At 43.8% G+C, this 27,844-nt stretch overlaps 2 protein-coding genes across 2 annotated transcripts in view; one reads left to right on the top strand and one right to left on the bottom strand.

Annotated features, from left to right (window-relative positions):
* TMEM241 (transmembrane protein 241) overlaps positions 1-13,545 on the bottom strand; it is a gene marked incomplete at both ends in the record, with an annotated part of 136,169 nt that extends 122,624 nt beyond the window's left edge. Inside the window, 3 exons of the mRNA XM_080714795.1 lie at positions 3,640-3,717; positions 8,011-8,057; positions 13,474-13,545. Of these exons, the coding sequence (XP_080570921.1) occupies positions 3,640-3,717; positions 8,011-8,057; positions 13,474-13,545 (197 nt within the window). The remainder of the gene's footprint in view (positions 1-3,639; positions 3,718-8,010; positions 8,058-13,473) is intronic.
* Positions 13,546-26,674: 13,129 nt separating this feature from the next.
* Positions 26,675-27,844, top strand: part of RIOK3 (RIO kinase 3) — a gene marked incomplete at both ends in the record, with an annotated part of 29,619 nt that continues 28,449 nt past the window's right edge. Inside the window, one exon of the mRNA XM_080714439.1 lies at positions 26,675-26,737. Coding sequence (XP_080570565.1) covers positions 26,675-26,737 — 63 coding nt within the window. The remainder of the gene's footprint in view (positions 26,738-27,844) is intronic.

Genomic DNA, 27,844 nt, shown 5'->3' with positions numbered 1-27,844 from the left:
AATAGGTCTGGGAGTATAGCCTGGAGGTAGAAAAGCCCCAATACCACACACACACACACACACAAAAAAAAAAAAAAACTGGAATAAGAGCGACAAAGGGTGGTACAGGTACACACTGAACCTTGCTCAGTCTTACAGAGCAATGAAATTCGGATCATGCTACAACACAGATGAAGCCTGTGTTGTAGGGAAGAGTGTGCTACGTGAGATAAATCAGACACAGAGGGCAAGTACCGTAGGGCTCCATTGATATGGAGTAGCTGGCCACGAAAACTCACACACAGGAAACAGAGAGAGGCAACTGGGGCAGAGAGCAGAGAACAGGAGCCGCCATGGAGCAGGGACAAAGACACTGCTCGCAGTGATGACAGGCTTTGGAGCTGGAGGGTGGCGGCGGTGGCACACACATCGCACGTGTGTATGGAGGGGTCCTGGGGACGGAATCCAGGAGCACTCTGCCTCTGAGCTATACCTTCAGCCCAATTTTATTATTTTATTTTGAAATAGAGTCTCACTAAGGTGCAGAGGGCCTCTCTAAGTTACTGAGGCTAGCCACAAACCTGTGATCCTCCTGTCTCAGCCTCCTGAGTTCTAGGATTACAAAGGCACACCATCCGCCTGGCTTGGAGTCATGCATTTAAAAATGGTTAAGTAAGCCAGGCGTGGTGGCGCACGCTTGTAATCCCAGCACTTGGGAGGCTGAGATAGGAGGATTGCAGGTTCATAGCCAGTCTCAGCTACTTAATGAGGCCCTCCGCAACTTAGTGAGACCCTGTTTCAAAATAAAGAATAAAAATAGGGCTGGGGGTATAGCTCGAAGGTAGAATGACCCTGGGTTCCAACACAGTACCACAATAAATAAATAAATAAATAAATAAATAAATGTTAAGTAGCCAGGTGTGGTGGCATACACTTGTAATCCTAGTACTTAAGAGGCCTCTGAGACCAGAGGATTGTAAGTCTCAGCAACTTAGTGAGACCCTGTTTCAAAAATAAAAATATGGCTTGGGGTAAAGCTTGGAGGTAGAATACTACAGAGTTCAATGCCCAGTCCATCAAAAAAAAGAGAAAGGTACTGATTTTAAAGAAATATGAGAAATTTTATCTAACTCCAATTAGATTGACAATCACTAAAAACACAATAACAAATGTTGGCTAGGATGTGGAGAAGTGGGAACTCTGATACATTGTTGGTGGGGTTGATAATTAATGTAACCACTTTGGAAAATAGTATGGAGGATCCTCAGAAGAATGGGAACAAACCTACCATATAATCCAGCAATACTACTTCTGGGTATCTACCCAAATGAATGGAAACTAAACTACCAAACCAAACTAATGCATACGTATCTATGTTCATAGCCACACAATTCACAATTGCCAAACTATGGAACCAGCCAAGATGTCCCTCAACAGATGAATGGATTACAAAACTATGGGCTATGTACACAATGGAATTTTACTCAGACATAAAGAAAAACAAAATTATGTCATTTGCAGGGAAATGGATGGAACTGGAGAACATTATGTTAAGTGAGATTAGTCACAAAAAGTAAAAAATTGGATGCTCTCCCTAATATATGGAATCTAGGGAGGAAAAAAGGTCATAGGAGGAACTCTAGACAATAAGGAAAAACCATAGATGAGCAAATAAGGTGACCTAACTGAGGGGGGTGGGAGAGAGAAGAGGGAAATTCTCTAATGTGCACGATGTACATTCACAAACATATCAAGGTCAATCACTAAGCCAAAATGAGAAGAAGAGAAGGGGCAGGGAATGGGGGAGGAATTGGAGGAGGGCTAAATGAGTGATGTGTGCATGTATGCCCCCACCATCTTGCACTCCATTAAAATGTATGACTACAAACCAGGAGTGATGGCACACACTTGTAATTCCAGCATTTGGGAGGCTGAGACAGGAGGATTGGGGTTCGTGGACAGCCTCAGCTACTTAATGAAACATTTGCAACTCAGTGAGACCCTGTTTCAAGAATAAAAGATAGGGAGCCGGGCGTAGTGGCGCACGCTTGTAATCCCAGCATTCGGGAGGCTGAGACAGGAGGATCGAGCTGGTTCGGAGCCAACGTTGCTGGCTTAAGAGACCCTGTTTCCAAATAAAAATATAAAAATATAGGTATGGGAGTGTAGCCCGGAGGTAGAAGGGCTTCCAGGAACCCCGGTACCACCAAAAGAAATAAATAAATAAAAAATAGGGAGCCGGGCGTGGTGGCGCACGCTTGTCATCCCAGCATTTGGGAGGCTGAGACTGGAGGATCATGGTTCGCGGACAGCCTCAGCTACTTAGTGAGGCCCTCTGCAACTCAGTGAGACCTGGTTTAAAAATAAGGAATAAAAAATTGGGCAGGGGGTGTAGCTCGAAGGTCGAATGCCCCTGGGTTCCATCCCCAGATTAGCAAATAAATAAATAAATAATAAAATAGGGTTGGGGGTATAGCTCGGAGATTGAATGCCCCTGGGTTCCATCCCCAGTACTGAAAAAAAAAAAAGATGTATAACTACAATGCGCCAATAAAAAAATAAAAAATGTGAGTAAGACACATGTTTACAAAGACTATTATTCATAAATAAATTACCTCAGAAGTTGAAAAACTGCCAGGCATGATGGTGGACACTTATAATCTCAGCATTTGGGAGGCTGAGACCGGAGGATTGTGGTCCACAGACAGCCTCAGCTACTTAGTGAGTTAGTGAGGCCCTCTGCAACTCAGTGAGACCCTGTTTCAAAATAAAGAATAAAAAATAGGGCAGGGGTGTAGCTGGGAGGTCGAATGCCCCTGGGTTCCCAGACCCGCAAAAAAAAAAAAATAAAATAAAATAAAATAGGGCTGAGGGTGTAGCTCAGAGGTAGAAGATCCTAGGTTCCATCACTAGTTATCACAGTAAGTAAATAAATAAATAAAGCTTATATAATAACTCATTTGTAGTGATCCTCTGATTTAAAACAAAGCCAAATTAATATGGCATTATAATTATTATGCCTGTTAATTTTAATACTATATTAGTGACATTATTTATTTATTTATTTATTTTTGCGGTACTGGGGATGGAACCCAGGGGCATTCTACCTTCAAGTGACACCCCCAGCCCTATTTTTCTTTTATTCTTTATTTTGAAACAGGGTCTCACTGAGCTGTAAAGGGCCTCACTAAGTAGCTGAGACTGGCTTCGAACCTGTGCAATCCTCCTGTCTCGGCCTCCCAAATGCTGGGACTACAAGCGGGTACCACCACACCCGGCTTCAATGATTTTATAATCAGATAAAACTCGAGTAGTGTTTTCCTGGTTAATAATGTCAGCGGACAGCCTCAGCCACTTCGTGAGGCCCTCTGCAACTTAGTGAGACCCTGTTTCAAAATAAAGAATAAATAATAGGGCTGGGGGTATAACTTGGAGGTAGAATACCCGAGTTCCATCCCCAGTACTGCAAAAATAAAATAAAATAAAATAAAATAAAATAAAATAAAATAAAATAAAATAAAATCAGTGAGTTCGGTTAGAAGGAACTAAGAGACCATGCAACTCAAACACATATCCACGATTCCTGGTGCAACATCATGAGAAATTGAACAATACTAAAGCAAGCAGGGTGTGAATCTCAAATCGAAGAGGCAGTTCTACCTTGAGGTGTTGTTGATCTCCACCCAGCCCAGTTTCCATGACACATGAAGCAGAAGTCCACCAAGGAACGTTTGCCACCTGAAAAAAACAAATGCCAATGTGAAGTGATACACTGCTGGGCCTCAAACACAGTCAGCACCCCACTCTCCCACTCGCCCACTCGCCCGGGTTCCCTCCCATCTCTCAGACTCTTCTCCATCTCTACTGTGCCCTCGAGCCCAGCTGTCCCCCATGCTGACACCCAGGCTCTCTTCTTCTTACTCTAGATTTTTTTTTTTTTTTTATGGTACTGGAGATTGAAGCCAGGGGCATTCTACCTGAGCTACACCCCAGCCTGATTATTTTTGTTTGGTTTGAGTTTGGGTTTAGGTACTGGGAATGGAACCCAGGGCATTGTAGCTTCAAGCTACACCCTCAGCCCTGTTTTTTTAGTCTTTTTAGTATTGAAACAGGGTCTCGCTGAGTTGCGAAGGGCCTGACTAAGTAGCTGAAGCTGTCCGCAATCTTCCGGTCTCCGCCTCCCGAATGCTGGGATTACAGTGTGCGCCACCACACCCGGCTCTGATTTAGTTTTTATTATTTTGAAACAAGATTTTGCTAAGTTGCTGCCCCGCTAAGGTACTGAGGCTGGTCTTGAACCTGCAATCCTCCTATCTCAGCCTCCCGAGTACTGGGATTACAAGTGTGCGCCACCATGCCTGGGCTGTTCTAGACCTTTACTGAACGATCTCACCTACAGCCACTACCTCAGGAATGATGACGCCCAAATCCCCTTCTCACTGGATATGCCTCCCTGAAATCCCACAGGCCCCATATCACCTACCTGAAAAGCCCTTACCTCTCCCCTGCCCACCCGATCACCCTCCCACTTTCCCTCCTCAGCCAGCCTGATGTCGTCCCAGCCACTCCTCTGCCCTCATCTTCCTTTAATTTGTAAAATCCCGTCGATTTTATTTATCCCGTAACAGCATTCACACCAAAGCCTCTCCCCTAGCCCTGGCGCCGCTTCAACCCAGGCTCTCAGCACCCGACACCTGGCCTGCAGAATTAGCCCCCTAGAGCCCCCACCAGAGGCGACCCCCCCATCTCTGCCCTGCTTCAACCCTCAATTGCCCAAACTTCAGTTGATTTCTGCTAGTCATTTGTTTTTAAAAATGGTTGAGCTGAGCATGGTGATACATGCCTATAATCTCAGCACATGAGAGGCTAAGATGGGAGGATCGCAGGTTTGAGGACAACCACGGCAACTTAGTGGGACCCACTTTCAAAATGCAAATTTTAAAAAGGGCTGGAAGCCAGGCATGGTGGTGCACGCTTGTAATGCCAGCAATTGGGAGACAGAGACAGGAGGATCGCAGTTCAAGGACAGCCTCAGCTACTTAGTGAGGCCCTTTGCAACTCAGCGAAACACTGCTTTAAAATAAAGACTAAAAAGTAGGGCTGGGGGGGGGGGTGTAGCTCAGAGATAAAATACCCCTGGGTTCCATCCCCAGTACCACAAAAAAGGGGGGAACTGGAGTGCAGTTCAGAGATAGAAGGCTTTTGGGTTCAATAATATAAAAAATAAAAACAGTTGATTCTTCCCTGTGCCACAGGCAGTGGCCCTCAACCCCTAGACTGCCACAAAATGCTTGGGGCCATGAACTCCTGTGAGACATGCTCCCCTGGAGAGCAAGTCAGGGAACAGCACAGGTTGTAAACCTCCCTCCCTCTCCTACTGAGGACAGCACGGAAACAGCAAGAGTGAGAAGGATGCTCTAGCCAAAACGATCCTGTCTCATTCCAGTTGTGTCTGTGTTGTAGGTGGCTCATTCATACATTTTAAAACTCTATTTTTGGTCATAAATGCCCTAAGACACCTCATCTCAGAAGTGACTATAACACACCAATCTGTTGCGACACCTTAGCTGAGAACCGTGGCCTACGGGACAAGGTCACTTGCGTGTGGCACGCAGCCCTGCCTGCCTGCCCCGGCAGCGGCTTCCCAGCTATGCTGAACAGCCCGTAGCTGCAGGACGTGCCAGGCTGAGGCTACTTCGTGAGTGTGCAGGTACCATGATGTTCTTCCTACACTCTCGTGTGCTGGCGAACATCTGCTCAATGAAGAGGCCCAGCGTGCCTGGCTCCTTTGCCAAGCGCCACTGGCCAGCCAAGCAGAACAGGCTGGTGACGACGGCCCCGCCCTCAAAGAGGCTGATCTCTCGCCTGAGCCTCAGCCAGGTGCCTGAGGCCGCGTGGGTTGTCCAGGCAGGGGGCAGGAGGATGGCTATGCTACAGGCATCTGGTCAGCAGAATCAGTGATGCTGCTCCGAGTCCTGCCTTGTGCGGAGCAGCACCCGGAGCCAAAAAGTATGGGACTCAAAATGTCAATGCCAGAAAGTCATTCTGAGTGCGGGCCCGTGGGAAGCAAGATAATTAACCAATAAATCCAATGGTGGGGTGAGACCTAATAGGAAGAGAACCAGGTACCACAAGCCACCCAGGCAAGGGCAACTAGTTAGTCTAGTGAGCCGGGTAACACTTCCAACAAGAAGTAAGTGTGAGCAAAAAACAGACACATGTTCAAAGGAGACACGCAAGGGACAAAGGCCCAGAGGTAATAAAGACAATGGCTTCTTCAGATCTTCTTGGAGAACTTCACTGGTTTTTACCTTCGCATTTGAGCATTGGGGTTGAGCACTGGAGAGAAGGGACTTGTCCTGAGGGGCCAAGTCAACCACAAGGAGCTGAAACTTCAAACTGGGGACCCAAGGGACAGTAGCAAGCATAAGAGGGTCACTGTACATTTACATTTGGGAAAGTTCCCTCTCCTTACAAGAGAAAGAATGTCCTTGAAAGAAGCAAGACAGAGCGGGGCATGGTGCCGCACGCTTGTAATCCCAGCATTCAAGAGGCTGAGACAGGAGGATCTGGGTTCGCAGATAGCCTCAGCTACTCAGTGAGGCCCTTTGCAACTCAGTGAGAGCCTGTTTCAAAATAAAGAATAAAAAATAGGGCTGAGGGTGTAGCTCAGAGGTAGAATGCCCCTGGGTTCTATCACCAGACCCGCAAACATAAATAAATAAATAAATAAATAAATAAATAAATAGTTAAAAATGAAAGCGGGATAATTTTATGATATTATATTATTCACTAAATTAAGCTGACAATGATTAATGAAATCTAAATATCTATATGACATGATAGGCAAGAATAAACATAAAAGCAGTAGAAGCAATCACAAAAGAAACAAAGTATTTGTACATATAAAAATAAAACATTGCCAGGCATGGTGGCACATGCTTGTAATCCCTGCACTTGGGAGACTGAGACAGGAGGATCACACAGGTTCAAAGCCAGCCTCAGATACTTAGTGAGGCTCTCAGAAACTTAGTGAGACCCTGTTTCCAAATAAAATATAAAAAAATAGGTCTGGGAGTATAGCCCGGAGGTAGAAAGCCTCTGTGTTCCACCCCCAGTACCACAAAATAAAATAAAAACATTTAGCTAGGCGTGGTGGCGCACACTTGTAATCCCAGCATTCAGGAGGCTGAGACCAGAGGATAGCGGTTCGCGAACAGTCTCAGCTACTTAATGAGGCCCTCGGCAACTCAGTGAGACCCTGTTTCAAAATAAAGAATAAAAAATAGGGCAGGGGGTGTAGCTTGGAGGTCAAATGTCCCCTGGTTTCCATATCCAGACCCACAAAAAAATAAAAAATAAAAAATAAAACAATTATTATTGTTCACAATGGAGAGGAGAAAGGAAAATAAGTCTTAATTTGAATATAGTTCTATAGAAACTTTCATATACAGGCTGGGTACCAAGATAAAATTATAAAACATTTTAGAAAAAGAATTTATCAATATCTAAGAAGAATTTATGTTCTTTTACCGTATTTCTTTTTGGGGTTTTTTTGTGTGTGTGGTACTGAGGGTGGAACCCAGAGGCTTTCTACCTCTGAGCTATACTCCCAGACCTATTTTCTATTTTATTTGGAAACAGGGTCTCACTAAGTTGCTGAGAGCCTCACTAAGTAGCTGAGGCTGGCTTCGAACCTGTGCGATCCTCCTGTCACAGCCTCCCAAGCGCAGGTATTACAAGTGTGCGCCACCATGCCCGGCTTACCGTATTTCTTAAATAGAAATCTATTCCCAAAAAACAGTTGGAAATTTAGCAGATTTGAATATAAAAGTTCCTTGTAATATTGTTGCTTTTATGCCCCCCAAATGGGATATGATTTAAATGCCTACTAGTAGACTAGATAAACAAATTATATATGCTATTTTATAATAAACCTATGCAGTCATTAAACTATTTCAAAGGACATTTGAAATGATGTTGGTTGAAGTTTTCCTACAATTATAGAGAGATAGCATAAAAGATACTCACCCTTGGAATAATGTTGGGTAAGTAAATTTCAGGACAGACAGGACATACTGAAAAACAAATACCAAATTAATGACTATTTCAAACGATAGAGAATTGAGAGAGCATATAATCAGAGCATATAATCAAAGACATTCCTACTGAAGAAACATAAGTGGAGTTTCAAAAAGGCCTTTACTCCCCCACAATCTTATGCTGGGCAAATTAATGACCTTCCAAGTCACACTAAAGAGAATGGACTTTTTAAAACCAACTTAGAGCCGGGCGTGGTGGGCACGCTTGTAATCCCTGCGCTTGGGAGGCTGAGACAGGAGGATTGCACGGGTTTGAAGCCAGCCTCAGCTACTTAGTGAGGCTTTCAGCAACTTAGTGAGACCCTGTTTCCAAATAAAATATATTAAAAAAAAAAAGGTCTGGGAGTATAGCCCGGAGGTAGAAAGCCTCTGGGTTCCACCCCCAGTACCACCAAAAAAAAAAATAAATAAAACCAACTCAGGTCAATTTGTATTTTATTATGGCTTTCAATCAAATTTACAGCACTTTATAAATGAGAAAACTGTGTTTTGTCCTGCTAGGTCTCTGCTTTCATTTCTCTCTGCTACGAACACTTCAAGAATTCTTAAAAGTATTAAAAAAAAAAAAAAAGATAGTACTGGGGGTGCAGCTCAAAGGTAGATTATATCTCTTGGTTGAATCCCCACTGCCACACACACACCAAAAAAACAAATTTCATAAAAAAAATGTCTAAACCCATTGAATAGCTTTAGGAAAGGACTCTACTAATTCTTCAAATGATTTAAAAAGATAGAGTGAGTGGTATTGGGTAAGTTCACATATGTATTTTCCCCTAGGTCAGCCCACATCAACTTACCCTCGTATGTGCTCCTGAATGCCAGTTAGTGTAACATATGTCCCTATCACTCTGAACTACATTATGATGTGAGAATACATCAATAAAAGTACATTTAAAATAAATAAATAAGGCCGCGTGGTGGTGCACGCTTGTAATCCCCGCGCTTGGGAGGCTGAGACAGGAGAATCGCGCAGGTTCGAAGCCAGCCTCAGCTACTTACTGAGGCTCTCAGCAACTTAGTGAGACCCTGTTTCCAAATAAAATGTAAAAGCAGTCTGGGAGTATAGCCCAGAGGTAGAAAGCCTCTGGGTTCCACCCCCAGTACCACCACCAAAAAAAAAAAAAAAAAATAATAATAATAATAATAATAATAATAATAATTAATAAATACCATAGTTATGGCTAGCTGCCTATGCTGTGTTATATATTTATGATTCTTCCTGAAACCTATTTACTCATATAATTCAAAAAGCCCTCATTACATTTACCTGATTTTTTTTTTTTTTTTTTTTTTTTTTTGGTCATACTGGGGTTCCTGGAAACTCTTCTACCTCCAGGCTACATGCCCAGACCTATTTTATATTTTTATTTGGAAACAGGGTCTCTTAAGCCAGTGCGGCTGGCTTCGAATCTGCGTGATCCTCCTGTCTCCGCCTCTCAAGCGCGGGGATTACAAGCGTGCGCCACCACGCCCGGCTACCTGATTTTTTTTTCTAAAACAGAAAAAGCCAAAGAATTAAGTGGATACCTGTCCTATGACATCCTTAATGACCTTCACTGTGATACCAAGTCTTTATTCCGTTTATTGGGTACTTGCTCGGGCCTAGAGACTGAGGAGATCTAAGCGCTGTCACTCAGAGCTGTAGAACTCTGTGGCAGGGCGTTTGCCTCTCATGTGCAAGGCCCTGGGTTCAAGCCTCAGCACCACAAAGCAATAAATAAAATAAACTGCTGAAGCTCTCATCTCACCTTGCTTTTAAAGAACAGTGAATCTTAGTTCTACAATGTCTCCTGTGTGCTCAGAGTTCCTCCTGTCACCCAGTGTTCCTCAGAGCAAATGCCATTAGATAGAAGAGAGGTCTGACAGTGATGTTCTCGAGGGAAGAGGCAAGCAGGAGCTTGGAAAACAGAAGTGGACTTTGCCTTTGGGCCAAGGACTCAAGGGCTGCAAGAGGAACAACAGGTGGCTGCCGGCCACTACTGCTGGCACCTCCCACAGAACAGAGGGACACGTCACAGGCCAGGCCACCAAAGCAATGAACAACAGTAACTAATAATAAAATGGGATGATTCTAACAGTATGCCGTAATAAAAGCTAGTTAGGCCAGGCATGGTGATATACGCCTGTAATCCTAATACTTGAGACAGGAAGATTGAAGGTTTAAAAATCAGCTCAGAAATTTAGCAACACCCTTGACAATTTAGCAAGACCCTGTTTCAAAATAAAAATAAAAAGCTGGGTGTGGTGGTGCATGCTTGTAATCCCAGCACTTGGGAGGCTGAGACAGGAGGATCTGAGTTTTTGGGCAGCTTCAGCTATTTAGTGAGGCCCTTCTACCTCTGGTCTACACTCCGAGACCTATTTTTATACTTTTTTTTGGTGGTGGTACTGGGGTTCCTGGAAGCCCTTCTACCTCGGGGCTACACTCCCAGACCTATTTTATACTTTTTATTTGGAAACAGGGTCTCTTAAGCCAGCACAGCTGGCTTCGAACCTGTGCGATCCTCTCCTGTCTCTACCTCCCAAGCGCAGGGATTACAAGCGTGTGCCACCACGCCCAGCATACTTTTTTATTTGGAAACAGGGTCTCTTAAGCCAGCGTGGCTGGTTTAGAACCTGCACAATCCTCCTGTTTCTGTCTCCCAAGCACGGGGATTAAAGCATGCACCATCATGCCTGGCTGAGACCCTGTTTCAAATTAAAGAAGAAAAAATTAGACTTGGGGTGTAGCTCAAAGGTAGAATCCCCGTGGGTTCAATCCTCAGCACCACAAAAAATAAATAGATATAAAAATAAAAATAGGACTGGGATTGTAGCTCAGAAGTAAGTGCCTCTGGGTTCAATCCCTAATACCACACAAAAAATTAAATTATATTAAAAGGAATGGGGGTGAGCCAGGCATGGTGGTGCAGGCTTGTAATCCCAGCATTCAGGAGGCTGAGACCTTAGGATCACAGTTCGTGACCAGCCTCAGCTACTTAGTGAGGCCCTCTGCAACTTAGCGAGACCCTGTTTCAAAATAAAGAATAAAAAACAGGGCAGGGGGTGTAGCTTAGAGGTCGAATGTCCCTGGGTTCCATCCCCAGACCCTCAAAAAAGAAAATGGAATGAGGGTGTAACTCAAGAGGTGTAATATCTTGGGTCCAATCCCCACTACCACAAAAACAAAACAAAACAAAGTTAGTTAAAAAAATCATAAAGTGGCCAGATATCTTCTGACTGTGGTTGACTGTGGTGAACAGAAATCACAGGTGAGCCAGAGGAGGTAGCACATGCTTAAATCCCAGCATTCGGGAGGCAGAGACCAGAGGATCACGGTTCATAGACAGTCTCAGCTACTTAGCAAGGCCCTTCACAACTCAGTGAGACCCTGTTTCCAAAAATAAAAAAGACTGAGCCGGCGTGGTGGCACATGCTTGTAATCCCCGCGCTTGGGAGGCTGAGACAAGAGGATTACACAGGTTCCAAGCCAGCCTCAGCTACTTAGTGAGGCTCTCAGCAACTTAGTGAGACCCTGTTTCCAAATAAAATATAAAAAATAGGTCTGGGAGTATAGTCCAGAGGTAGAAAACCTCTGGGTTCTACCCCTAGTACCACCAATAAATACATACATACATACAAATAAAAAAATAAAAAAGACTAAAACATAGGACCAGGGGTGTAGCTCAGAGGTAGAATGCCCCTGAGTTCCATCCCCAGTACCACAAAAAGGAAGAAGAAAGAAGAAGAAGAAGAAGAAGAAGAAGAAGAAGAAGAAGAAGAAGAAGAAGAAGAAGAAGAAGGAGGAGGAAGAGGAGGAGGAGGAGGAGGAGGAGGAGGAGGAGGAGGAGGAGGAGGAGGAGGAGGAAACAATCACAGGAGAAACCACAGATGATCAGGAACTATGTGCTTGGTCCAAGCCAGAGCAGCCACTCTGCCCTGGCTGCAGAAAGCACAGTGACTGATGTTGAGAAGAGGAAACAGTGGCCATGGAAGGTTCAAGCTTCTAAGATCACAAAGTTCCTGTTAGGAGCAACTACCTTGGCCCTTGGCCCTCCCATTGCTCTCCCTCTTGCTCTGGCCCCCTCAGACCATCATAAACAGTGAACTTGGGGTGTGTGTGTGTGTGTGTAGTACTGAGGATCAAACACAGGGGTGTTCTACCTCTGAGCTACACCCCCAGCCCTATTTTATTTTTTATTTTGAAACAGGGTCTTGCTAAGTCTGAGGCTGGTCTTGAAACTGGGACCCTCCTATCTCAGGCTCCCAAGTACTGGGATTACAGGCGTGCACCACCATGCCCGGCTTGGTCTTCCCTTCTTTCCTGCCTTTTTCTGTTACTGTCCTATACAGTCCATCTGAACTGGCATTTTAGAATGCCAGAGCATTCTAAAACATTATACTAAATTCTGAGGCCCTTAGGAATCTATAATTCCTATTACTCAGATTATGGATTCATGGACACAGGACAATTTGGTTTAATTTACCTGACACTTTGAGGCATTACACACATGAAGGGTATTTGGTCTTCATTATGTTAATTATAAATGGTACGGGACTGCAATAAGTAAACAAAAAATGCCAGACATGCAAATGTACATGTAGGAAGGGGGTATTCATTCCCATAAGCTAAACACTATTTGACTGTTGGATTTTGGGGGGGGTGGCTTTGATTTTTTAAAAATTCCCAAATCAATGCCATGGTTTATGGACTTTCATGAAGGACATGTTACACTGCCCCTTCTGATGATTATGAGAAATAGAAGGAAGATAATTTTGTTTTAAAGTGAAATGTTGCCGGGCGTGCACATCATTTGGGAGGCTGAGCCATGAAGATTGCGGTTCATGAACAGCCTCAGCTACTACTTAGTGAGCTTTGCAACTGCAGTGAGACCACGTTTCAAAATAAAAAGTATAAAAAATAGGGCTGGGGGTGTAGCTCGAAGGTAGAATGCCCCTGGGTTCCATCTCCAGTACCGCAAAAGAAAAATAAGTTGACCCAAGAGTAAATTAAAATAAAAATAGAAAATAAAACAAAGGCTTGTAGGCTTCTGGGGCAAAGGAGTGTTTGGGTGCTTGTGATTTCTTCTGACTCTTCCTTCTCAGAAGGAACAGGGGCCGGTTGGTTCCTTTCGCTTAAAAGTAGCCCTCGCAGCCCAAAATTAAGTTCCTGGTTAAAAGAAAATCAAACAACGCTGTGCCCCAGCAGATACACCGGGCGCTTTATAGGACCGGGATCGGGGTCACTATGGCCCGAGAAATCCTTGTCCTCCTTCCACGAGGGCATCCCACGCGAAGTCGATTTCGTCTCCATCCCGGCCAGGAAAAATCAGAGCAAGGGCTGGAGGAGGCGATGGTCCCTCGAGGATGATCCAGCCCTCGCGCCGTCACTGCCTCCCGCGCCGCCCCTCACCTTGTTCACCAGGTACGACGCCAGGTAGCAGGCACAAAAGGTGAGGCCGACCAGGGGCTTCCTCGCGAGCATCTGTCACCCCGATCCCGGAGCAGGGGAGAAGGGCCCGCCAGCGCCCGCCCCCCCCCCCCCCCCCCGCGCACAGCCACGTGGCTCTGCGCTCAGCCAATCAGAGCGGGGACGCCCGGCCGCCTGCTCCCTTAAAGGGGCCGTGCCTGCAGCGGCCTGGAGGCTTCTCGGTGGGCGTGGTGTCAACTGCTGGAGGCGGGGTAGGCTACAGAAAGGCCTGATGAGAGTGCATTAAAAAATTTGTAGCCTGCAGCCATGGTGGCGCACGCTTGTAATCCCTGCGCTTGGGAGGCTGAGACAGGAGGATTGCACAGGTTTGAAGCCAGCCTCTACTACTTAGTGAGGCTCTCAGCAATTTAGTGGGTCCTTGTTTCCAAAGAAAACAGGAAATAGGTTTGGGAGTATAGCCCGGAGGTAGAAAGTCCCTGGGTCCCACTCCCAGTGCCCCAGCACGCAATCCTAGCGGGAGGCTAAGGCAATAGGATGGCCCCTACTGTCGAATGACCCTGGATTCCATCCAGATCCACAAAAAAAGAAGGTTGAAGGGAAAGCTTAAAAAAAAAAAAAAAAAATAGAGGACTTCCGGGAAGATGGCGACCGAGAAAAGCGGGGCTTAAGAGCCCCGCTAACAACCAGTCTCCATTACCACAAAACCAGCGCCTTTCATAGCCAGAAAACACCATCACCAGAAAAACAAAAAAACCACCAGGCTCCAGAGAGAAAGCGGACTGAGAACAGAGCTCAGGGCCACAGAGGAGACACACGCGCCCGAGGACGCGGCAGCAGCGCCATACTTCCGGCGGCAGCGGCGAACTCAACGGACGGCTACAGCAAGCCAGGTGAGCCGCTGCGGGACAGCCAGGCGGGATCTTTCGGCGCAGACAGCATTTAAAGCTCCCAGTGGCTGAGCTCAGCACACGCTGCAGGGATTCAGAGTGGAAATCAAAACCAGAGAAGAAAAAATACGCCAGCCTCACGGCCGAGGGCGTGGCAGCGGCGCCATATTGTTACCGTCGGCGGCAGCAGCAGTGAATTCAACGAGTCCAGTACAGCTACATCTGCGTACTCAAGGACAGTGAGTCAAATTGCGGAGGAGAAATCCCAGTACTGTACTCCCTGGGACTTGACCCAGTGAGGGAGTGGTGGTGGCAGAGATATCACACCATAGGAGAACGTGCAACCTGGCACCCCCCATAGTCTAAAGCAGCCTCTATCGACTCCCTGGGTCGGAGACTCTGTGATACAACCCAGTAAAGGAGTAGTGGGGTCTGAGATAATACAGACTCGAGATCCAGAGCACCTTAAGTGAAGTCATAGTGACCTAAGGGAAGAACCCAGAGAAGGCACAAACCTCCGAAATCATGGGAAAGAGGAATAACACTGGAGTAATGAATATGCACAACCCCACAACATCAGAACCCGATAAAACAGAAAATCAGAGATTTCTAGAAGATCAAATCAGGAAAATAACTGTAGAAATAATAGAGGTGCTTCGAAAAGAACTCAGAGAGAGCCAAAAAGAGATAAAGGATGCAATTAATGAAGTAAAGGCCTCAATTCAAAGCACAAACAACCGATTAGACCACATGGAGAACAGAATCTCGCTCTTAGAAGATGAGCAATCCAAAAATGAACGCATAGTTTCTAATCTAGAAAAAAATATCCGACAGCAGGAATCTGACATTGAAGAAATATGGGCCCTTCTTAAGAGAGCTAACCTAAGAATAATTGGAATAGAGGAGGGAAAAGAAAGTGAAACCAAAGGGATCAACAATCTCTTCAAGGAAGTAATAGCAGAAAATTTTCCAAATATAGAGCAAGAGGTTGATACACAGATCCAGGAAACTTATAGAACTCCCTTTAGACAGGATCGGAGAAGAGGATCCCCACGCCATATAATTGTCAAAATGACCAATGTGGAAGCCAAGCAGAGAATCTTAAAGGCAACAAAAACAAAGGGCCAAGTGACATTCAGAGGCAAACCAATTAGAATCACTCCAGACTTCCCAAACCAAGTCATGAGAGCCAGAAGGGCTTGGAGTAACATATTCCAAACTCTGAAAGAAAACAACTTCCAGCCCAAAATTTCCTATCCAGCAAAACTTTCTATCAAATTAGATGGAGAAATAAGAAGCTTCCATGACAAACAGAAACTGAAGGAATTTATGTCTTCAAAACCAGCGCTAGAGAAAATACTCAAAGAGATTAACTACAAAGAAGAAATAGGTAACACTCACCAGAACCAGAGAAACAAGAGTTTCCATCCAACAGACAACTAAGATTGGTTATCTGTGGAGATTCATTATTTATGTTAGTCTTTTACCTATCTCTAAATGGTATTGTTTGCCTTTATTGTTGTTAATTTTTAGGATTTCTAGTTGGAATATTAATATACCTTCAGATATAGCATTTGGAAATATTTTATCCAATTCTGTTAGTAACTTTTAACTCTGTTTACATTGTCTTTGGATATACAATATTTTTTTTTATTTTTTAGGGAGTTTGTATATTCTTCTGTTGCCTGTGCCATTGAAATCATATCCAAGAAATCACTGCCAATTTCAATGTTGTGAGGTTTTATGACCCAGATTTTCTTCTAAAAGTTTATAGTCTTAAGATTTATATTTAGGTCTTTTATCTATTTTGAGTTAATACTTGTATGTGGGATTAGGTAAGGGTCCAATTTTATTCTTTGCCATGTAAGTATTATTTTTCAACAATATTTAGTTAAAAGATTACTATTTCCACCACCAAATGTTCGTGGAAACCTTGTCAAAAATAACTTGACAATATAGGGAAGAATTTAGCTCTAGGCTTTTATTTAACTCCAATGGTTTATATATCTGCCTTTAGAATAGTACTACACTGTTTCAATTATTGTAGCTTTATATGGTTTGAAATCAGAAAATATATATCTTCTAGCTTAGTTCTTTTTCAAGATCGTTTTGGGTATCTAGAATTCATATTCCATATTAGGATAGATTTTTTTCTGAAAAATAAATATATAAATATATAATAGTTTCACCTAAAAAAAAACAGAAAAAAATATGCTCTGGTAAGAAAGAAAGCAAAAAGAAATATTGAAATGTTATCTTTAAATCATCAAAAGCTTGGTATCAGACAAATGAAACTGTTATGTGAGATTATCATTTTTAATTTTGGATAAATTGCTATAATACTAGATGTCAACCACTAAGCCAAGCATGGGAGGGAGGGATGGGGAGAGAATGGGGTGGGGATCGGGTGGGGGCGGACTGGGCGATGTGTGCATGTATGTCTACAAAAGTTTGTATCCCACTATGATGTATGAATACAGTGCACCAATAAAATAAAATTAAAAAAAAAAAATAGGTTTGCTTTTCTATGTTATTCCATTGTAGGAAATTTATCAAAAATAAGACATTTTTCCCAAAGTAGGGCGAAAATTAACATAGTCAGGCCTCTGGCAGATAGTAATAAACATACATGAAAACATATCGGTGGACTTTTGGAGCAGCAAGAGGCACTAGAGTTCAAGCACATAAAAACTTACAGACATTAGAATCATCCCACAAGTCTGAAAACCTTCATCCTTAACCATAGCGCAAGTTTCCCTCCACGTGCCCACACTCGGTGACCTTTAGGCTTTTCTGAGACATGTGCTATTTTTCTGCTCCCTCCAGCACTGAGGAGGACTGAGCTTAACTTCAAACCACCTGGTCAAGAAACAGAAATGAAGAAAAGAAAAATCAATCACCTCAGCCCCTCTAATCCACACTAAACTGATAGGTCGGGTTTCCCCACAGGACTCCGCGGCGGGGACAGGAGGCAGAGCCCCAGAAGCCAGAAGCAGAAATATCGCCAGACACAATTCAGGCTTTGCGAGACTCCTGATGTCCCGAGAGAATCGGCATTCCTACGCTGCTAGCCCTACCCTAACCCCCCCCTTTAAATATGGGGTACTTCTGCTCCCCCCTAGAACTCTGCTGATTGAATGGCTCATCGGAGGTCACTTCCCCCACAATCGGCAGACCCGCTGGAAGGCGCCAGCTGATTAAAGCAGCTTTTGATAACTAGGCTGGTGTTTACCTTCTTTGCAAACCCCCTCAATTTCAATGTTACATAAACCTCCCCAACCAATACCACTCTTAAACCCTACTACCCAAGTTATTTCTTCTTAAAAGCTGCAGATAAACTGGGCGTGGTGGCGCACCTTTGTGATCCCAGTACTTGGGAGGCTGAGGTAGGAGGATCGCACAGGTTCGAAGCCAGCCTCAGCTACTTAGTGAGGCTCTCGGCAACTTAGGGAGACCCTGTTTCCAAATAAAATAGAAAAACAGGTCTAGGGGTGTAGCCTAGAGGTAGAAAGCTCCTGGGTTTTATCCCCGAAACCACACACACACACACACACACACACACACACACACACACACACAGCTACAGATAGCCAGGTGCAGTGGCATACACCTGTACTTGGGAAGTACAGGAGGATTACAGTACAGGGTAATTTAGTAAAAAACAGTGTTTCAAAAAAATAAAATAAGCCTTAATCCCTGTGCTTGGGAGGCAAGACAGGAGGACTGTGCAGGTTTGAAGCCAGCCTTGCTGGCTTAAGAGACCCTGTTTCCAAATAAAAAAGTATAAAATAGGTATGGGAGTGTAGCCCGGAGGTAGAAGGGCTTCCAGGAACCCCAGTACCACCAAAAAAATAATTAATTAATTAAAAATAAAATAAAATAGGGCTGGGTGTGTAGCTTAGTGGTAGAACACCCCTGGGTTCATTCCCCAATAACACACACACACACACACACACACACACACACACACATAGCTACAAATATTCCACAATATGTATCTACCATAATATATTCAACCATTCTGCTATTGTATGATTAGGTTGTTTCTAGCCTTTTTGTACAACAAATGAAGCTATCTAAACACTTCTGTACATATGTCTTTACTTACTGCTGGTTTTTTTATTTTACAGAGTTACAGAATCACAGCACATCTGTATTTTCAAAGTCTTGACTTTCCACATCCCTTTACTCTCTGCCTGGGTGAATCTGAATTATTTTCAAGGTTCAGGTCTTCTCAATCTCTTCTGACAGATTCTTTTTTTTTTTTCTTTTCTTTTTACTGGGGGTTGAACTCAGGCATTTTACCTCCAAGCTATACCCCCAGCCCTATTTTTTATTCTTTATTATTTTTCTTTTTTTGTTCTTTCCTTTTTTTTCTTTCCTTTTTCTTTCTTTCTTTCTTTCTTTCTTTTTTTTTTTTTTGTGGTATTGGGGAAAGAACCCAGGGTTATTCCACCTCTGAGCTATACCCCCAGCCCTATTTCCTCCTCCTCCTCCTCCTCCTCCTCCTCCTCCTCCTCCTCTTCTTCCTCCTCCTCCTTCTTGGTGGTACTGGGGGTGGAACCCAGAGGCTTTCTACCTCTGGGCTATACTCCCAGACCTATTTTATGTTTATTTGGAAACAGGGTCTCGCTAAGTTGCTGAGAGCCTCACTAAGTAGCTGAGGCTGGCTTCTAACCTGTACGATCCTCCTGTCTCAGCCTCTGAAATGTGGGATTACAAGTGTGCACCACCACTCCATGCTTATTCTTTATTTTGAAACAGGGTCTCACTGAGTTGCAAAGGAACTCACTAAGTAGCTGAGGCTGTCCGCAAACCACGATCCTCCTGGCTCAGCCTCCCAAATGCTGGGATTACAAGTGTGTGCCACCACGCCCGGACTTCCATAGGACTTTCTAATAACCTGTTAGCACCTTAGCTCTTTTTCCATATCACAGCCCAAAAAGATAATGACAGCATTTGTTCAGAGCCCAAGGACAAATTGCTGACACTTCACAATCATGTTTAAACTTTCATTTCTTGGATAAAATATAACAGAAATGAGACTAAACCTAATATAAGATGAATAACAGTAATTTGATATGAAATAGGCATGGTAATTTCTTTTCAGGCTCCACTGTTTAAAGCTTGAATAACAGCAAAACGAAGCAAGAAATGTCAAAGAATCCCATGGGTCTGGGAGTGTAGCCCAGGGGTAGAAGAGTTTCCAGGAAAAAAAAAAAGAATAAAAAATAACCTGGTAGAACTTCTACCATAGTTCCTTGATAGAATGCCGCTGGGTTCCATCCCTAGCACCACACACACACAAAGTGTAATATGGTGTGTAATCCCAATACATGGGAGGCTGAGCCAGGAAGATGGCAGGTTCAGGACTAGCTAGACTCTCAGCAAATTAGTGCAACTCTATTTAAAAAAACAAAAAGCAAAGCCAGGTGTGGTGGCACAGGCTTATAATCCCAGCATTTGAGAGGCTGAGACTGGAGGATTGCGGTTCACGGCCAGCCTCAACTACTTAGTGAGGCCCCTTGCAACTCAGAGCGATCCCGGTTTCAAAATAAAGAATAAAAAATAGGGCTGGGGGGTGTAGCTTGGAGGTAGAATGTCCCTGGGTTCCATCTCCAGAACTGAACTGCAAAAAAAGAAAGAAAAAAACCTAGGGCTGAGAGTATAGCTCAAGGTAGAATGTTCTTGGGTTCAATGTCCAGTACCCCCCACAAGAAACTTTATATTATATAAGAGTTAATCTCAAGATGAGCATGGTGGTACACACTTGCAATCCCAGTACTTGGGAGGCTCAGACAGGAGGATTGTAGGTTCAAAGCCAGCCTCAGCAATTTAGCAAGACCCTATTTCCAAATAAGAAATAAAATCAGGCTAGAGGTGTAACTTGGAGGTAGACTGCCTCTGGGTTCAATCCCTAGTACCACATACACAAAAAAAAATTAGTCTCATTTCCGTTTTATATTGTTATCAAGGAAATTGGATAGTTCTAATATATTATTGTAATATTTAATTGTTTAGTATTATTTTAAAGGTTCAAATATAAATAAATAAGCATAGTCTTTTTTTCTGAACTGGGGATTGAACCCAGGGGCATTCTACATTCGAGTTACAACCTCACCCCTATTTTTTAATTGCTTATTTTTTACTTAGTTTATTCTTTTTTTTTTTTTTTTTTTTTTTTTGCGGTATGGGGGTGGGCATTGTACCTCCGAGCTACACCCCAGCCCTATTTTTTAGTCTTTTTATTTCTTTTTTTTTTTTTTTTTTTTTTTGGTGGTACTGGGGTTCCTGGAAGCCCTTCTACCTCCGGGCTACACTCCCAGACCTTAATTTTTTATGTTTTTTAAACAGGGTCTCTTAAACCAGCGCGGCTGGCTTTGAACCTGCGCGATCCTCCTGTCTCCGCCTCCCAAGCGCGGGGATTACAAGCGTGCGCCACCACGCCCGGCTAGTCTTTTTATTTCTTGAAACAGGGTCTCACTGAGATGCCAAGGGCCTGACTGAGTAGCTGAGGCTGTCTGTGAACCTCAATCCTCTAGTCTCCGCCTTCCAAATGCTGGGATTACAAGCGTGCGCCACTGTGCCCGGCTAGTTTATTACTTACTTACTTACTTACTTACTTACTTACTTACTTACTTACTTACTTATTGAGGTAATGGAGATGGAACCCAGAAACATTCTACCTCCGAGCTATACCCCCATCCCTATTTTTTATTTTGAAACAAGTTCTCACTGATTGGCAAAGGGTCTAAGTAGTAGTTGAAGTTGTCTAAGAATTGTGATCCTCCTGTCTCAACCTCCTAAATACTGAGATTACAAGCGTGCACCACCACACCCAGCTTTATTCTTTATTTTGAAACAGGGTCTAAGTGGCAGAGGGCCTCATTAAGTAGCTGAGGCTGTCTGTGAACCTTCAATCCTCCTATCTCGGCCTCCCAAGTACTGGGATTACAAGTGTGTGCCACCATGCCTGGCTAATAGGCAGATTCTGAACCTGGCTTCTGATCACATATGTGTTTTATATATAAGCACTTGTGATGGGGGATTACTCGTATTGTTTCCAGTGAGAAATCTCTTCAAAGTAGGGAAGTTGAAAGACAATGTAAATTAGGATATTCTCTCTTGTAAATAACAGAATGCACAACTCATCCTGGTTAAATTACAAGAATACAATGACGGGTGTGGTGGTGCACGCTTATAATCCCAGAATTTGGGAGGCTGACACAGGAGGATTGGAGTTCAAGGACAGCCTCAGCTACTTGGTGAGGCCCTACTCAACTCAGTGAGACCCTATTTCAAAATAAAGAATAAAAAGTAGGGCTGAGTGGGGGTTAGCTCGGAGGTAGAATGCCCCAGGTTTCCATCCCCAGTAACGCAATAAGTAAATAAATAAATAAATAAATAAATAAATAACAAAAATGCATTGGTTCATACAATTGAAAAGTCCAGCGTAGACCCGGCCTCAATTCAGGTATCAAATAATGCCACCAGGGACTGGAGTAGCACTGAGAACTAGAGTGACGATGGGTCTTGTTTTAGCTAAACAGTTCTGACTTACATATTTGTGCTACTATAATTATTAACAGCACTCTTCACTCCTACAAATGTCCTGATTTGGATGATAAATTATACAGTTAACAATCAAAACCCCAGTATTTTCGTATTCTCTGCCCTGCTGTCGGGGATGTGACCGGCCCCCATGTGACTGTTGACGTCAACAGTAACCAGGTTACACTTGCCCTCACCTTTATTTTTTTTTTTATTTTTACTTTTTTTGTGGTACTGGGGGTGGAACCCAGAGGCTTTCTACCTCCGGGCTATCTCAGACCTATTTTATATTTTATTTGGAAACAGGGTCTCACTAAGTTGCTGAGAGCCTCACTAAGTAGCTGAGGCTGGCTTCGAACCTGCGTGATCCTTTTGTCTCAGCCTCCCAAGCGCGGGGATTACAAGCGTGCGCCACCACGCCCGGCTACCCCTCACCTTTAGACTGAGCGAGATTTCTATTCTCATTCAACAAAGAGTTCTGTGCTATTTTTGTTTTTTACACCAGACAATCTAAAATAAAAGAAGTTGATGCACTACATTCTTTGAGTAATCACAATTTATCAAAATTATTTGGAGAATATATATCAAGTAAATAACTAGTTACTTTAGTCCCTAAGTGAAATTGCTTATCACACTATTGTATCCAAGCAAACACTAGATATATAGTTTCTATAGCAAAGATAAAAACTAAAGGTTCTTTTTCCTTGAAGTTATTTTAGGAAAGGTATTTCAGAGCTAAGTAGTCCTTACAAAGAAAATTTTTATCTAAAAGAATTTGCTTTAAAACAATGGTTGGTATTTATCTGAGATTTCCCTAAGCTGTTTTACTAAATGAAGAAATTTTATTCAAGCCTCAATTTCCTGGTGATTTCTTGACTTGTTCTCTTAGAATTTGCCCAATAAAGCCAGGCGGGCATGGTGTTGCACACGTGTAATCCCAGCATTTGGGAGGTTGAGACAGGAGGATCCCGGTTTGAGGACAGTCCCATCTACTTAGTGAGGCCCCTTGCAACTCAGTGAGATCCTGTTTCAAAATAAAGAATAAAAAATAGGGTCAGGCATGGTGGCGCACACTTGTAATCCCAGCGTTTGGGAGGCTGAGACTGGAGGATAGCGATTCATGAACAGCCTCCGCTACTTAGAGAGGCTCTAAGCAACTTAGTGAGACCCTGTTTCAAAATAAAGAATAAAAAAAAGGGGGGGGGGCAGGATGTAGCTTGGAGGTCAAATGCCCCTGGGTTCCATCCCCAGACCCGCAAAAAAAAAAAAAAAAAAAAAGAATTTGCCCAATAAGCAAGTACAACTGGAACAGTAAAGAATCATGCAAATAGAAATTGACATTAGCAGAAAAAGTGCTGATAGATCTGCCAGAGCTGTTGATTTTTCTAAAGCTGTATTATTCTGTACTACAAAAACGACTAAACTGAGTAAAAACCAAACCAGCAGGTCTTTCATTGCCAAACAATAAACTGCTGTATATGAGATTGAGTCAGGCCTTCTATACACTTGAATTATCTACGTGTATTACTAAGATCTTTGAGACCAAAGTTAGTGTTATTGGGCCGGGCATGGTGGCACACACTTGTAATCCCAGTATTTGGGAGGCTGAGAGAGGAGGATCACAGGTTCAAGGACAGCCTCACCAAGTAGTGAGACGCTCATCAACCTAAGTGAGACCTTGTTTCAAAATACAAATTAAAAAGCCGAAGCCGGGCGTGGTGGCGCGTGCTTGTAATCCCAGTATTCAGGAGGCTGAGACTGGAGGATTGCGGTTTGTGGACAGCCTCAGCTACTTAGTGAGGCCCTCTGCAACTTAGCAAGACCCTGTTTCAAAATAAAGAATACAAAACAGAGGCAGGGGTATAGCTCGGAGGTCGAATGTCCCTGGGTTCCATCCCCAGACCCCCCCACACACACAAAAAAAAAAAAAATAAAAAAAAAAATAAAAAAGCTAGGCAAGTTGGCACACGCGTGTAATCTCAGTTCTTGGGAGGCTGAGACAGGAGGATCACAATTTGCAAACAGCCTCAGCTACTTAGTGAGGCCTTCTGCAACTTAGATCTTGTTTCAAAATAAGAATAAAGCCTGGCGTGGTGGAACACACTTGTAATCCCAGCATTTGTGAGGCTGAGACAGGAGGATCGCAGTTCATGGACAGCCTCAGCTATTTAGTGAGGCCCTCTGCAACTTTATTTTATTCAAAATAAAGAATAAAAAATAGAGCTGGGGGGTAGTTCAGAGGTAGGATGCCCCTGGGTTCTATCCTCAGTACCACAAATAAATACATAAATAAATATTTAAAAATAGAGCTCGAAGTGTAGCTCAGAGGTAGAATGCCCCTCAGTTCAATACTCAATATCACTGAGGAGGGGTGCAGGGTAGGAGGAGGCAAAAGTCTTTACTTTTTTTGTGTGTATGGTACTGGGGATTGAATCCAAGAGCATTCTACTCCTGAGCTACACCTCCAGCCCTATTTATTTATTTATTTATTTATTTATTTATTTATTTATTTATTTGGAACTGGGGGTTGAACTGGGGGCGTTCTACCTCTGAGCTACACCCCTGCCCTATTTTTTATTCTTTATTTTGAAACAGGGTCTCACTGAGTTGTGGAGGGCCTCACTAAATAGCTGAGGCTGGCTACCTGCGATCCTCCTTTCTCGGCCTCCCAGGTACTGGGATTAAAACTCAGCTTATTTTTTTATTTTGAGACAAGTTCTTACTAAGTTGTGGAGGGATCTTCCTGTGCTAAGGGATCTTCCTGTCTCAGCCTCCCACATACTGGCATTTTTTTTATGATTGATTGATTGATTGATTTGCGGTACTGGGGATCAAACCCAGGGTTATTCCACCTTGGAACTACACCCTCAGCCCTATTTTTTTATTTTGAAACAGGGTCTCATTAGATTGCGGAGGGCCTCACTAAGTAGCTGAGGCTGGCCATGAACCTGCGATCCTCCTGTCTCTGGCTCTCAAGTACTGGGAGTCGAGGAAAACGGCACCGCACCCAGCTGAGAAGTCTGTTTCCCTTCTATGCCCACTTTACTCACCTATTTATGCACAATTTTAACCTTTTCAACACTAAAAGGGGACACGATTTCCAGGAACGTTCATACATATGGTCATTTGTCAAGCACAGTTTTTTATTTTTTTATTTTTTTTTGTACTGAGGATGGAACCCAGGGGCATTCTAACAGTTTTCTATTTTACCACATACATATACTTTGGCCTTATTTTAGTTTGAGTGTCTGGGAGATTCCAAACATACTCTGACCTGGAATGGAATAGAAGTTAAGGCTGTATGCTAATGAAATCATTCAAATTTCTGTTGTAGGACTCCTGAGCACGGACAGTTAGGGATTCTGACTCGGCAGTGAGATTTAATGAAAACTGTTATTCAGTTTTTGTATTTTAGAATATCTTTTTGTAATATAACTTTTGTATTTGTAGAATATCTGTGTAGTCTATATGCAGTATAAAACCAGCCCATGAATCTAGTCTGCCTGGGCCCATCACTTAATAACTTTGCTATTTATTAGCTGTATGACCTCCAGAAAGTTACTCTACTTCTCTGTGCTGGACCATTATCAGTAAAACTGTGATAAGGGTAGAATTTATCTCTAGGCATTATTCTGAGAACTAGAACTACCAGAACTACCCGAGCTACACCCCCAGCCCGATTTTTTTAGTTTTTATTTTGCCAGAACCTGAGATCCTCCTGTTTCAGCCTCCTGTAGAATTACAGGTGTGCGCCATCACGCCTGGCTCAGTTGAAGGTGCTTTCAACAGTGCTTGGATATATTGATAGACAATACTTAACTGTTTTTTAATCCAGTCACTTTATTTTATTTTATTTTATTTTTTGGTGTTACTGGGGTTCCTGGAAACCCTTCTACCGCTGGGTTACGATCCCAGACCTATTTTTTATTTTTATTTTTTTATTTGGAAGCAGGGTCTCTTACGCCAGCGCGGCTGGCTTCGAACCTGCGCGATCCTCCTGTCTCCGCCTCCCAAGCGCGGGGATTACAAGCGTGCGCCACCACGCCCGGCTATCCAGTCACTTTATGAGAATTTTCCTACAAAACACAGAACCAGAGTTTTTATTGTGGAGTCATACTTTTACTCAATGTTTTATAACATAATTTAGAGGTTTTTGTTTTCCACGTCCTGCCCCCAAACAATAACTACAATAATAACAAAGTCAGACTCTATCTCTAACCCTGCTGTTTGCTGTCTCCCAGGCCATCCCACTTTAGAATTCACGACAGAGAAAGCCTGCTTTGTTTACTTATACTCCACACGGTCCACTCTAATTAGACTTAGCGACTGTTTCCGGCCGCCAGGGCAGAAGGAAGGGGTTAGGCGGCGCGGGCTCAGGGCAGAACCTGGGCCCGAGGAGCCACACCCAGCCGGGTCCAGCCAGGCCGGCCCGGGTCAGCAGCCGCCACCCGAGCCTACGCTGGAGGGGCGGGGCCGGGGGCAGCGGCCGGAAGCGCCGTACGCGAGGGGCGTGGCCAGGCGGCGTAAGGCGGGGCCAGGGTGGGCAGCCAATCCGAAGCGAGCGCCCCCGCCGTGAGGGCGGAAGAGAAGAGGGCTAGTTCCGGACGCGGCGGCTGCCGCCGCCATCTGTCACCTTAGCTCCGGCACCCGCAGCCGGCGGCTCCTGCCCGCTTGTCCCCTTGGCGGAGCCAGCTTCCCGACCTGCCACCTCTCTGCTCTGTCCTTCCAGCTTCCTTCTTCCTCCCATGGATCTGGTCGGAGTGGCATCGCCTGAGCCCGGGCCGGCAGCGGCCTGGGGACCCAGCAAGGTGAGCGGCGGTCGGGCCGGCGCACCTGCCTCGGAACAGTGGGAGCAGGACTCCGGGAGCCCTGGGGACGGGACCCCGAGGACTTGGAGAAGAGGCGCGGAGCGCGGCTCCGGCGGCGGGCCCGGGCCGCGGTCTGTTTAGGTCGGCACCTTGCTTTGGAGTCTGTACAGGGATCTGGCATTTGAGGGGAACGAGCAAGATCTTGCTTTCAACAGGCCGAATGAGTCACTTCTACACAGAAAGCTAGAAAGTTGCTTTAGGAAGCTGTTTCCCTAGTTTGACAAGTGAGATTATCCCCGTTTGGTCACTTCTTGTTTTTGAAGTGGCAGAGATAAGACGGGGCGCACCCTCCCTCTCCCGACGCTGATACAGAAGCACACACTTCCTACCGTGAAACGGTGGTAAATTTTCATGATCTGCTTGAACTTTAGCGTTTAAACTTTTCCCTAGGGTGGCAAACTTAAATCTTTGTTGTTTATTTGGTTTCTGGTTCTCAGGTTGCTGCTTTTCATGCTTTCATTAGAAAGAGGAAAAGATTTCTTCTTTTATCCAGGATTTGATAGCAAGAATGCTTCCATTGGGGCTACGTTCCTCAAATTAAGTTTGTGAAGAAATCCAGCTATTTTTTGCCAAATAATTGACTTTTTATGCTAACAGCACTCTTGATTTATTTAAAAGGTAACCTGTTAATTTTAATAGACCTTCAGGCTTGGTCTGAACAGAAAACGAGGTAAATAATTAGCTGTTAAGGAAAGTTGATTTTATTAAAAAGTTCTCATACAACTTTAGGAAGAATCCAAGCAAGGTATTCCACTGGTAAATGTGGTTACGTCTGCATGTAATTTTATGTGCATTTGTGTTAAGACCTACTTATAAGGTGAAAATCAGTGGATAGACATAAAAAAAAACCAGAGACTAATAAATGTATATCTATATGGCAGATTTCACTAGTTCAACATCCACAAATGCTGGTAAGAATGTCAAATGAAATAAATTTTTTAGAACAAATCCTAACCTCAGAACAAATTTCACAAGCCTAATTTTAAACTAAACTGAGTTTTACTAAACTAACTCTTGTTAGCCATATACTCATTAAGCATACATCAT

The sequence above is a fragment of the Muscardinus avellanarius genome (assembly GCF_963383645.1).
Source record: "Muscardinus avellanarius genome assembly, chromosome: 17".
NCBI lineage: Eukaryota > Metazoa > Chordata > Mammalia > Rodentia > Gliridae > Muscardinus > Muscardinus avellanarius.
This window is presented reverse-complemented; position numbering and strand designations above follow the sequence as displayed.